General features: G+C 34.9%; 1 protein-coding gene across 15 annotated transcripts in view; it reads right to left on the bottom strand.

Annotated features, from left to right (window-relative positions):
- Positions 1 to 12266, bottom strand: part of CADPS2 (calcium dependent secretion activator 2) — a 333791-nt gene that overhangs the window by 104205 nt on the left and 217320 nt on the right. For all 15 annotated transcript variants that reach the window (XR_011139141.1, XR_011139137.1, XM_068932158.1 and 12 more), the window contains 3 exons: positions 12111 to 12219; positions 10517 to 10720; positions 256 to 392 (listed from right to left, as the gene is read on the bottom strand). Coding sequence is in view for 13 of the 15 variants with exons in the window: in XM_068932158.1 (XP_068788259.1) it covers positions 256 to 392; positions 10517 to 10720; positions 12111 to 12219 (450 nt within the window). In the remaining 2 variants the exon portion in view is untranslated. The remainder of the gene's footprint in view (positions 1 to 255; positions 393 to 10516; positions 10721 to 12110; positions 12220 to 12266) is intronic.

Raw genomic sequence — 12266 nt, 5'->3', positions numbered from 1 at the left:
TCTTCTGTTTTTATTCAGACCTCCACAGAGGCCATGATAAACTTCAGCTGATAAAATCAGAGACAGTTTGAGTCTCTTTGCCTCTCTATTGAGTGGCACAGCAACAGCTTACAAGTGTATAATTTTCAAATGTGATGCCAATCGATTGGATCCTTTGTTCCAACCACAACCACAGTTATCGAATGAACTAGGAAGAAAGGACTACTTTGTAACAACTATTTCTCACTTCATGTCTATCTTCCAGCCAGTACTTACCAAGCAAGAATAGGAATCATTCAATCTGTGATCCAAGGTCTGCCTCTGAAGCAGTCTAAAGAGGGAAGCATGGTCAAATTTGCAGGGATTAGCAGAAATAAACTCATCCATGCCATGTTTCTGACCACGGTCTGCATCTGTTCATAAAAAGGAGAAAATGTGCAGAACAATACAGGTGAGCGTGTGTGCACATTTACAAACAAAAGCGTACACGTTATGTAAGTCTCAACATGTAAACTTTCTCGATAAAATTAGACAGACGTAACATAAACTACATAAGCACATGCTTATGTACTCCAGTTAACTCTAATTATAGACTCTCATTTTATAATCTGACAAATAATTTTAATGAATTATATTTTATCACCATAAAAATCCCTGGAGTGTAACAATGAAAAAAATTAAATTTGCCACAGAATAACAGACTAAACCAAGCAATTTAGAAAGGTACCTGAAAATACAGCATAGCACATTAAAATAATTCTGAAAACACTGTTTTCTAGTGGAGCTCTTCAAATATTACAATTTACAAACCAATTTCCTGAGCACAAAAAACGTATTCTACAATTTCCTGGGTTTGTGTGGCTCTCTTTCTAATTTTAGTGAGATGACCAAATAAATATCCTTTTCTCCACTGCAAAAAAAAAAGATTTATGTGTTTATTTTTTTCTGATAAGGAAGAACATATTTACTGCAGATCAAAGTAGCACTCAGAAACATTCTTCGTGGCTTGAACACTACTTCTCAAATGGCAAACTGGAGCAGAAATGAACACACTGGCTTGAGCTAGGTCATTTCCAGCCTTCTTTTTGTACTCAGCTTTTAATGAGACAAACCTTAATGTAGTAATGGCAAAGAGCTCCTTCAACCTTCAAGCAAAGAGTAGTGAAAAAGGGAGCATCATTTTTGTGTAAATACATTGAGAAAACATACCATCCCAAATGGCACTTCAATCAAAGGCCCAAATTTATTGTTCTTCACAGATTGCATCTTTCAACGCCTTTAAACCCCGCGGGTTTATCAAAAGAGAAGCTCTAGTGATTGCTTTCATTAAAGCTATGTTTTGTCAAAGTCCTCAATGTGAATTATCTATCAAGTATGGACAGAAAAAGCCTTACAGTGCCCAAAAGGACTAGTTATGTATTAGCACATTAGCTGTCTCAGATTCTATAGACGGTACTGGGGTGAACAGGCTTATCAACTTAAAAATTGACTTCCCCTTTCAATAGGGTCTTAGCTCTTTGTTCCTTTAAATTCAAACTTGGGTCTTTTTATATTCATTACTAAAAAAGTATAGATCTAAGTGTATCCTAAATGCAATTTTGAAAACCTGCATAGGGCAAACCTAAAATTTCTAAAGAAAAGGAGACAAAAGTTTATTGATTAAACCCAATTATAGAGTCAGGTTCATAATAAAACTCAATATTGATCTGTGGGCATGATGCTAACATAATCAGTCACATTTAGAAATTTAGCCCCAGATCATATTGATCCATGTCAAGTCCAACTTTCAGCTGTATTTGTGGATGGAAGAATTATTTAATTCAAGCTGAAGGATCTGTAGCATCACATCCTGAAAAGATGCAGAAACTAATTCATATCACTTGGCTTTGCATTGTCAAAGCAAGAGTCACATCCATGTGACAGATTTCAACAAGGTGGTTGTAGCAAATAAACAGTATGACAGTACATCGATGGTGTAAGGTATGAGGCTATCATCCCAGACAAACAGCAGAATAGATTTTTTAGGGTTTAAGGAGCAGTAGCATGTGTGATTATGCAGATCAACACTATTTCCATGACCATTAGACTAGCCTATCAGTAATCACAAACTCAGCCTATATTTTTTAATATAGCTAGATGAAATGTCCTTTCTTAAGTAGTGCGAATCAATTTTACTTGAACACATGAATTCAAAGATAAACAACTGGTGTCAACACAACTCCGTTATCGAAAGTATTCAGCTGTGATGTAAAGTTATCTATAGCTCCCAAAATGATCCACGCACACATTCTCAAACATTTTTCAGATCCAGTCTGCTTAATATATGTCACTGTTTTACACATTTCTTGTAAGTTTTCCTTCTTATACGAATATCTGATTTATCAAGTCATTGTTTAAAATAAGGCAGATTACAGAAAAGAAATAGGATTAATATTTCTTTCAGTCACTGCTCTCCTGTAAATTAAACATAGCTGGACCTCTGTTAACTGGCTCGACCTTTTCCTCTGGTTAATTACACAATTATAAAAGATGTTTCTCTCGATAATTTGAAATCTGGACATTTGATGTTGCAAATGAAACACAGAGTCAACAGTCTGATACAATAATCTAGATTATCAGAAGGTGACCTACTGGAGCTAATAGAGCCTAAAAAGCAGAATCTGTTTTTGGATAATTTGGTAATAAGCAAAAATATTTATTTTAAAATATACATACTTGCTAGATTTAATTCTAAAAAATAATCATGACATTACTATCTGTTGTAAGTGAATCAAACAGTCTAAATAATATTGTCAATCAAATATTAGTAGAAGTTCTGATAATAAATATATTCTAAAAACTCAGAAACAGTTAAAAACTTACCTTTACTAGCTGTAGGCAACAGAAAATAATAGAAAAATAGATCTAATGTAATATATTAAAACTTATTTTACTATTAAGATATACATACAAGAGAAATAGTAAATATTTTTGAAACAGAACGGAAAATTTTTAAATAATCTAAGAAATTGACTGAAGATCGAGGATTAAGGAAGAACAATGAATGCTATATGATTGTGATTTAGAAGCTAATTAGCACACTACTTTTTAGAATTAATATTAGAATGACTATATTTTCCAAATACCTACAGAAACGAATTTTAGATGCCCTGTTCAAACTATACAAATGCAAAAGACATAACGAGTGCTACATAGTGATATAGAGTTAAGAAAAGAAAAAAATAATTCCTTTTTCACCCCTACACATTCTCAACCTTAGGAAATATCATGAAGAAGAAATGTGGAGAACTCTGGTAGAATGATACTTCTCTAGCTTTTCCACAGTTAACTTTCTCCGTTCCTAATAAAATTTTTTGTCCTGCTTTCAGTTGTCTCTAACTTTGTCAGACTCATTGTTTTGGCTTATATTTCCATGTTACTTGGTCTATTTTGAGCTGCATTTTACCATATAGAAACTGTTAGCTGAAAATATCATCCATTTTCTAGATCAAGCCAGAAAAAAATGTGTTATACGTGTCTTTTAAACCCACGGTAAAGACTTAGAAAAACTATTTCAGAGGTTTTAGCAAATCTTTTGGGTGTTCTTTTAGACAAGGATATTCATTTTAGAAGAACAGCATCCTGAATATGCCCTTTACCAATTTTGCAAAAAACTTCCAATTTTAGCCCAGTTGCAAAAGCTATAAAAATCATCACCTACTCAGGTTAAGAGTTTACTGAGTTATGACTACTAAGAACTCCATGTTTACATCACATTCTTGTTTGGTTCCCAGTGATAATGAAATCACTAGGCACCATCTCTGCCCAGTTTCAGCCCAAAAGCGGAGGCACATTTTTTGCAACCTTTACTCTGTGCTAGGGTGAACTACGGGCATTGGCCTTGTAAAGTGGTGACCTGTTCCCTTCTGTGGTTCTCAGAGACATCCTGCATGGGATTAAGCATCATGGAAGCAATTTGAACTAATTCAGGCCAGCAAGAAATAAGAGTAGGCAGAGATAAGAAACCTAGCATTGCAGGGATTAAAAAGATTCAGACAGTGGGAGCAGTAGGGTAACAACTATGACTCTGATATAGAAGAAGATAGAACTGGTTGGTTGAAAATGAAGGTGTACATCCTCTTTGTAAAAAGACTTGCATTACAATCCTTCAAATGCTGCTGCATACAGAGAGTGACAGCTTACATTGGGAACTTTTCAACCCCTGATCAGTGACCAGGACTCTGAAGTGCTACATACTCAGAAACACAGCCAAAAGAGACAATCTGTGCCCCAAAGACCTTCTAATTTAAATATGAGAAAACCAAACAACAGATGGAGGCAAGGTGCAGAATGAGAGAAAACAATTGGCCAACCTGGGTCAATCATGGGGCTGGGAACAGTGCCCTAACGGGATGCCAGTATTTGCCAAAGCAGGGATTCGAAGAGAAAGGAGGTTTTTGTATGTTTTTGAATAGCATAGCAGAAAGCACAGAGATGACCTACTAACTGCCTTTTGAGTTGGTGGTGGAGGCTGGCATCAAGCTTTCAGTATTAAATAAGAGATGGGGGGTAGGTGAAGGCAAGCTGGAAAAGGACACAAAGATGAAGGGGGCCATGCAGAGATAGTGAAGCTACTCCACTCTTTCAGGGAGTAAAGGTGCCAAGATTGCTGATAAAACTATGTAAAATAAAAAATATCTTCTGTTTTGGTCTGTTTTTAAAAGACTGAATAAACTGAACATATACACACAAACACCTCAGAACTATTTGAAAGAACTATGTTACAGGACCATTACCCAGTATTCAAAAACTGAACCATGCCACCATAAGATTAATTGAGGATATTCCTTGTATATATGTATTATGACACCAGTAACTTACTGTAAATCATATTCTACTTTTCCCCAAACAGATAACAATCATTTGAAAGACTGAGGGCGATAAAAATAAAATTTGGAAGAAATAATAAATTAATGTGGAAACGTCTTCAACTTTGCTTCAGTGGATTGATGTCTTGCAATACTAATGGATAGCCTATGCACTTGACTCCCTTTGATACAACTGTACTTTACTAAATAGAATTTCATGTTTTGTACACGGGCCTGCCATTTATTTACAACTGCTGCAACTGATCTGTGCAAAATCTCTATTTATATCACTTTTCTTTTGTGAGGTGTTTCGATAAGTGACATTATTCTAAAGGAGAGATGAGGAAAATTATCATCATGATTCCCTATCTACCTCAGTTTTTCAATAACTTTCTCCTTTAGATCTGTAGATATTTTCACCAGGAGACCCTCTCTGAACACACAGTCAGAATGATATTTGGTTTTGTGTTGCCTCATTAAAATATGGAAATCCCCTCATATGCTGCTGTTATTCCTTTGTTATGACCAAGTTATTAACAGAGTGGTCATTACTTCTTTGGCTTTTCTAACTGTATGAATATATCTCCCAGTACATCAGTCATTAAGAAGGCAATTACCTTTGCAACTTTGTGTGACTCAGACGAATCCAATTTTTTCTGATGCCTTCCTTGAAACCTTCAGAAAATTTTTGACTTTTCTACTGTTATGTTTTCTTAAGCATTCTGTCCTTTGGATTGTAGCACACCTAGTCACTATAACAGAAATGAAGAGCAGTCTCTTTTTCTTTACCATTGCTGACAGTAGCCTGTCTTCACTTTTCTTTTTTTTTTGGAGCCACCTTATACCACAAAACTGCAGCATCAAATTGCTATACTCAGAACTGAATAAATATATTAGTATCCATTTTTATAAGCTGGAGTGGTGCAATAGTAGTTTGATTTCAGAACCACACTTAAATGTGTTTACCGTATTGGTAATGCAGAATATCAAATTTCTTCGGAATGCTCTATATGAACAATCCTAAACTGCTACACAGCATGACTAACAAGACACTGTTCATATTCAGTTCAGTTAGGAATCTGTAGCTTTGTCTTTGGCATATTGCTGCTATGCACACACAAGAACACCACCGCCATTTTCTGTATTTGTAATAATTGCTCTGAAGAGCAATCAGACCCTCAGTGTTTTATTATAAAAGCATGCATAGTTCCTTTTCAGGAATGTGAAACGTGATGTGTTTGTTTTGATCCAGCTCTGAGGCAGTTTGAGCTCGTTCGTTCTATTTTAAGTACTCTTTTGTACAAAGTCTGTACAAAGTTGCTAATACAATAAAAAATAATCGATATTTATGTTTTTGTTGCTCATGACATTCTTTTTCAAATTAGGTGTAAACCAAGCTTTTATTTTAAGAGAATATACCTTATATTATCGTATGATTAAGGGTAAGGCTGAAACAGTAAATCAAACAAAACAAATCTTCAGAAAGCAATGATAAAAATGTAATTCAGTGCAGAATTCAGTTATAGGGAATGTAAGCTTTTAACAAAATCTAAACATGAAACTTCAAAAAAAAATCTGCGTTTTGTAATCTTAAGCCTGCACTGAATTGGACATTACAGATAAATACAAATGTCTTCATATTAGAGATCTTGGTTACTACAACATATTGCAACCTAGATAAGAATATGACAGAAGTAAAACTCCTGAAAAGGTTCATTTTTGACTTTGTAAGAAACAAATGTTAGCCACACAATGCATTGCAAAATTTTATTACAAAGGTTCAGTGACTATTATTGTGTGTAGGAAGAGGTTTTGAAAGAGCAAGTTACCTCCCTCTGCCTTACCAAGGCCCAGCTACTCAGCAGCAGGGAAAGACAAATGGGGTTTTCATTGTGCTCTGATGCATTCAGAGCTGCGGATATGTATACGGAAAGGTTTCATGTGGAAAGATATCAGAGCCATGAAGGGGAACTGGGAAAAAAAATTGGCTTCTCTGAATTTGGACATGGAAAAGGAAAATATTTTGGAGAAAGTTAACATGGTAGACTCCTTTAAAAACAAACACAGAAGCTTAATCCAGGTAGGAGACTCTCTTGATCCTAACATAGAGTACTTGAAACCTAAAAAAACTGGCTAGGGAAGAGAAAGCTTGGAAAACAACTATGCAAGTTTTGTGGAAGTACCCCAAAAGATTTCTCCTTTACTAAAGGATGCTTCATTTCCTCTAAGTACTTTGTAGTTAAAATCTGGTGCACTGTAACTCAAAGCTTTATAGCTCATATCTATCCAGCACCTTTAAAACCAAAGCAGCGCTGTTTGTTTAAAAAAAAATTAAACAGAAATTAGTTTAGTTGCCCTTGCAATGAAAAAAAATGCAAATATAAAATATATTCTCAGGTAACTCTAGTCCTTCTAAAATAGTTGCTGCTAGAATTATGCCATATACTGAAGCCTTAGGTATATCACATTTATGATGGACCAAGTTCTAGATATTTGACACACAGTTACTGGTCCAGTGCAGGTGCTACAGAGCAAACAAAAGGATCTTAAACAAAGGTGGTGTCTTAGTTTAGATATTATTTATATGTATTTTATATGTATTTTTTAATAGATGTAAAGATACATCCAATACTGATTGACAGTCTTCACTCAAGGAGCCACTGCGTACCCTTCCAAAAAAAAAAAAAAAAGAAGAGAGAGGGTTGTTCTGGAATTAGTAAGGAATTATTTTATGTGGAACAAGGTAGTAATAACTGCAAAAGACACAGCCCCTTATATATAAAAGGAGAGGTTTCTTAACTGCTCATGCATAGATTGTAGAAATAATTCTACTACAGCTTACAAGAACAAAGCCCTTAAGGAATTTTGTCGTTTTTCTCTCCATCTAGGAGCTTAAGGATATCTAAATGTTTTCAAGCTATTACAGGTTCTTTTTATACATTGTATCAGGACAGCTAAGTTGCATTTCCTAGGTTCCTAAAGGATGAGCAAGATTACGACAGACTTTCAAGGCCTGAATATTATTAAATTACATTTATTTTAGACAGTTCTAGTTTGTTTTCTGTTCTGTTGTGATATAATTTCAGAATGAAAACAATGTGATCTTGCATTGGTTGGAAATGTTTACATGTTGCATTAACTGAAAAATAAGCTACATAAAAAAATAGTTCTCTGGTCATAAATGTAGCATATAGCAAAGCAGAAAAAATGAAAAAGAGTTTCAGTTAATATGTGAATTAGCTCTCAAATACCTGACTTCATATCTTCATTAAAAATAAAATAATCTCAACTTTGTACAAACATTTTTGCTAGGGGAAAAAAGAATGAACTTCTCAGGAAACTGAAAATATTATTGAACTCTGACAAAAAGTCAGATACAGATTCTTCTTAGGAGTAATCTTTGTCCCCAAGAAAGTCAGCACAGCACATGTAAAAGAAGCAGGAGCCTTAGAAAATGATATAAGCATTTTATATCTGTAAACCCTAGTTTTTGCAGTTTCTTAAAAACTGGTTCATTTCATTATATCCGTTTCTCCCTCAAGTGCATGAGATGATGTAAGAACAAAATTTTCCTCATGCAGGTAGAATTGGATTTATTATAGAAATCAGTCAAATACTGATTCTTTTAAGCCTAAACTTCAAATTAACTTAAATTTCATTTTAGTTACTCTATTGCGAGGAATTTTATGAATTAATTACAAAATGCTGACATTGAAGTGTATTAAAACTAATAGCAACCAATGTTTTAAACCCTAATTTCTGATATATATGTGGTTCATCATATCAAATTGTGCAAGTTGATACCTCAACACGAGAGAAAAATACATGATGCTTTAAAGCTTTTGAGTTTCCCTTAAACTGCCTTTAAAACAAACTGCATTTTTTATTCCACCCAAGAATGGCAGTCACTCTAACTGTCTAAGGTAAAAATCAAGATATGTGAGACTTGTTTTTCTATTCTTTATCATTATCATGTCTGAAAACATACTATACCCAAACCTACCACTGTTCTTTGTATCTCAGCTTCGCAACATGCTTGCTGCTCCATACATATGTAGAATAAGACTTTTTAATTTGTTTTTTGAAGACTCTGAGTTTTTCACTCAGAGCAGTATGGGCCCCACGTGGGCTTCCAGGTGGAAGCATTCTGAATTCATAGTGTATAAACTTCTAGTGCATCTTTTCTGACTCGGTGCAGTGTAAGACTGTTCTAAATTCCTCTTTTTTTATATCTGCTTCTCAGACTTCCAAGTAAGTATAAATTACGTTCACACCTTTCCCTGCTCATCAAGTTCAGTAACTTAGCTTGGTATCCAAGGCTGCCAACCTTCCTTGCCATGAGCTCAGTGTTTTCTAGTTCCTTTCACTTCCATGTAATCACAGCGTCCCAGAAGAAGAGTAATTTCTTGGCTGTTTCTAACTAGGGTCACTACTTTTATGCTTTCTGGCTGATGCACACGAACTAGTAATGCTAGGAGGGTGACACAAGATACTGCCCAGAATCCAGTTTAGAGTCAGCTATTTGAGAGGAGATGGGTAGAAACACCCTCCTGCTGTTGCCCCGCCTTTGCTTCAGTAGCATTGCCTCTTTTCTGCAAAATACTTCACTCTAACACCCCATTGTGCTGCCTGGCTATTTCACGCTCTCAAACTGTTTCAGATTAAAAATCCAAAAGGCATCAATACTTTTGTGACGTAAGGCATGTTTTTTTCAATTTTCTTTACAACCCAGTCAGGATTTTGGCTGGCTATTTCTCAGTTTAATCAATGCATTTTACTGTCTCCTAATGACATAACAAGAAATCACAGGACGGATGAAAGACTTGAGATCAAGTGATAGCATGACTGACAGAGGAGAGTTGTTTGAAGTCAGAATGCTACACACTTTGGATATTAAACCAAGCTGAGCTTCAACAGGTGTCTCCCCTCTATCACTCTACATATACAGACATATACAGAAGATACTGAAGAAAGATTACTATATAAACTCATATGATATTGTAGACACTTGATGGCTATTACAAAAATCCTTGGATCACATTAGCTTTATAGGACAGAAAAATTGCTCCTCCTAGCCCCAAAACAAAAAGTCATATATGTTTCCTACGTGCAGACATCTATGTGATAGAATACTTTAAAACAGATTATACGAAAAAAAAAATATGTGCTGAATATGTGCTATGTATCTTGATTTTCCTTTCTAGCTGTATTTTTATCAAAGAAAAATGAGGAAATCTTAAACCTGAATTAGTATAGTTTAATACTACTATGAAGTCTCCATTGCAATTTTGAGGTTTATATATATATAAACACATAAATAAATGCATAATAAAGCTGACCTAAATCTATGAAATTCTGAGAGTAAATTGATGCTTGTCTATTCAACACTACACTGGCAGAATACTGAAAAATATAATGTACACCGAACAACCATCTCCATGGTAATATGTGGGTCAGCTGTAATGAACATGAAGCTAATTGTCATATTTTCTTGGATTATAATAAAAACAATGACCTTCAAGTCAGGATTTCCTTGGCTGGTAATTATAATCTGAGGTAAAGAGCTGGCTAGCAACAAACTACTATGTACATTTTCCTAGTGAATTAGTTTTGCTTAATTAATCTCCACTACATATTACCTACTAAAAACAAAACAAACCCCTCTCCCCTGCAAAAAACAAGGAACTTACAAAGTGGGGATATATCTGTATTGACATTTCCTCCTTTAGGATTCATCTTCTGAGCCTGGCTTGCAGGAACAGGTTTATACGATTGACCTGTGGCTCTGTACATCGCTTGAACCCACAGTATTCTATCCTGCTCATCGTCACTGGCAAATATTACTGTATCGCCTTCTTTAACAGCATTGAAAAACATTCGACCACCTTGAAGACCTGGAGCAGGAGACAGGAAGGTAATGTTAATACGTATAAGTTACTTTTGGTTAACCATTAATGTTTAGTAGGTTAATTAATTGGTTTTCTTCTATGTGTGTGTCGGGGGGAGGATATTAAAACAAAACACAAATTCTACAGGTATTTGTGATCAGGCAATATGATAAAATCAAAAGCTATAGGGATTAGATGGTAACACATCGAAGTAACAAATACAGCAAGAATAAACACAGAAGCCAAGGGATTAAATAGTTTCATAGACCATGTTTGTTTTTTTCTATTGGATGGTTTTTTCCATTAAAGAACCGCTTTCTGAACCCCTTTATACTTTCAGTTTCTATTCAATGAGTTTTATTATTTAATTAGGCTTCTTGGAAAAACAATCAAACATTTTTGTACAATTATCAGGTGGCCTGGTAATTTTGACTGGTGCCCCCCATTCTTGTGCGGAGAGCAACAATGAAAAATGAATTCTTTATTCATCTTCCCCATACCATATGTAATTTTATGTTACTCTATTATATCCTCCTTCAAGACATCGCTTTCTTAGCTGGAAATCGCCATCTACTTAATCTCTTATTGAACAAAAGCAGCTCCATGCTTCTATCACCTCTGCTGCTCCTTTGCTGGGACTTTTTTTGGCGCTCATATTTCCTTTTGAGAGAGGATAACCAAAACAGTACAGAATGTTCAATCTGTGGCTGCACAAGAGATTTTTTTATGTTATGTTTTGTTTTTGTTATTCAGGGTTTCCAAATACCTTCTAAGCATTCTGTTTGCCTTTGCAGTTATTCTAAACATTGAGTCAATGTTTTCAAAGAGCAGTCTTCAATAACTTAAAGGTCTCTTACATGAGGATAGCTAATTCATAACCCTCCCCTATGTAGGCATAGTCAAAGTTTTTTTCTCTACTTCCGTAACTTTGATTTCCCTCTGCCATTTTATTGCTAAGTTATGTAGTTTTTCTGATATCTTCTGTTCTGTTTTTGATTACTCTGAGTAACTTGTCTTTAGCAAGCACTATCATTATTCACCTTCTTTTCTAAATCATTTAGGAATATACTTTACAATACAATGCCACATGTGACTCTACCACCAAAAACAGAGAGAAAAGGGAAAGACTGATTAGAATTTACTTTTTTTTCTTTGTATTACACACAGCTTTATAACATTTCAGACAACCTTAGTGTGAGTTTACTGTTATTTCTTCTTATAACAAGATTCTTTTAAAAGCATGATTTTTCACACTAGAAAATCTTACAAGAATAATCGCAAAATCTTCTGGTGCAGGAAAAAATAACCTTGGTGTTGTTAGCTGGAAGATCAAAATGAGTAAAGTGAATCCGCTGTTTTACACAAACACGTCATACTTCAAAATCATGAAAAGTACCTGTGTGAGGAGCTGTATAATCCACAGTATATCCTTCGAGTTGCATCAGTTCCTGAGGCTCAGATTTCTTTTCTCTGTAACTGCACATTGCAAATGTGTACTGGCTAACCTGAGTAAGAAAGGAGTTCTTAATTGCTGAATTTCATTCCATAGCTT

This window comes from Struthio camelus, chromosome 1 (genome assembly GCF_040807025.1).
Source record: "Struthio camelus isolate bStrCam1 chromosome 1, bStrCam1.hap1, whole genome shotgun sequence".
Classification (NCBI taxonomy): Eukaryota; Metazoa; Chordata; class Aves; order Struthioniformes; family Struthionidae; genus Struthio; species Struthio camelus.
Note: the sequence above shows the minus strand (reverse complement) of the source record. Positions and strands in the feature narration are given on the sequence as shown.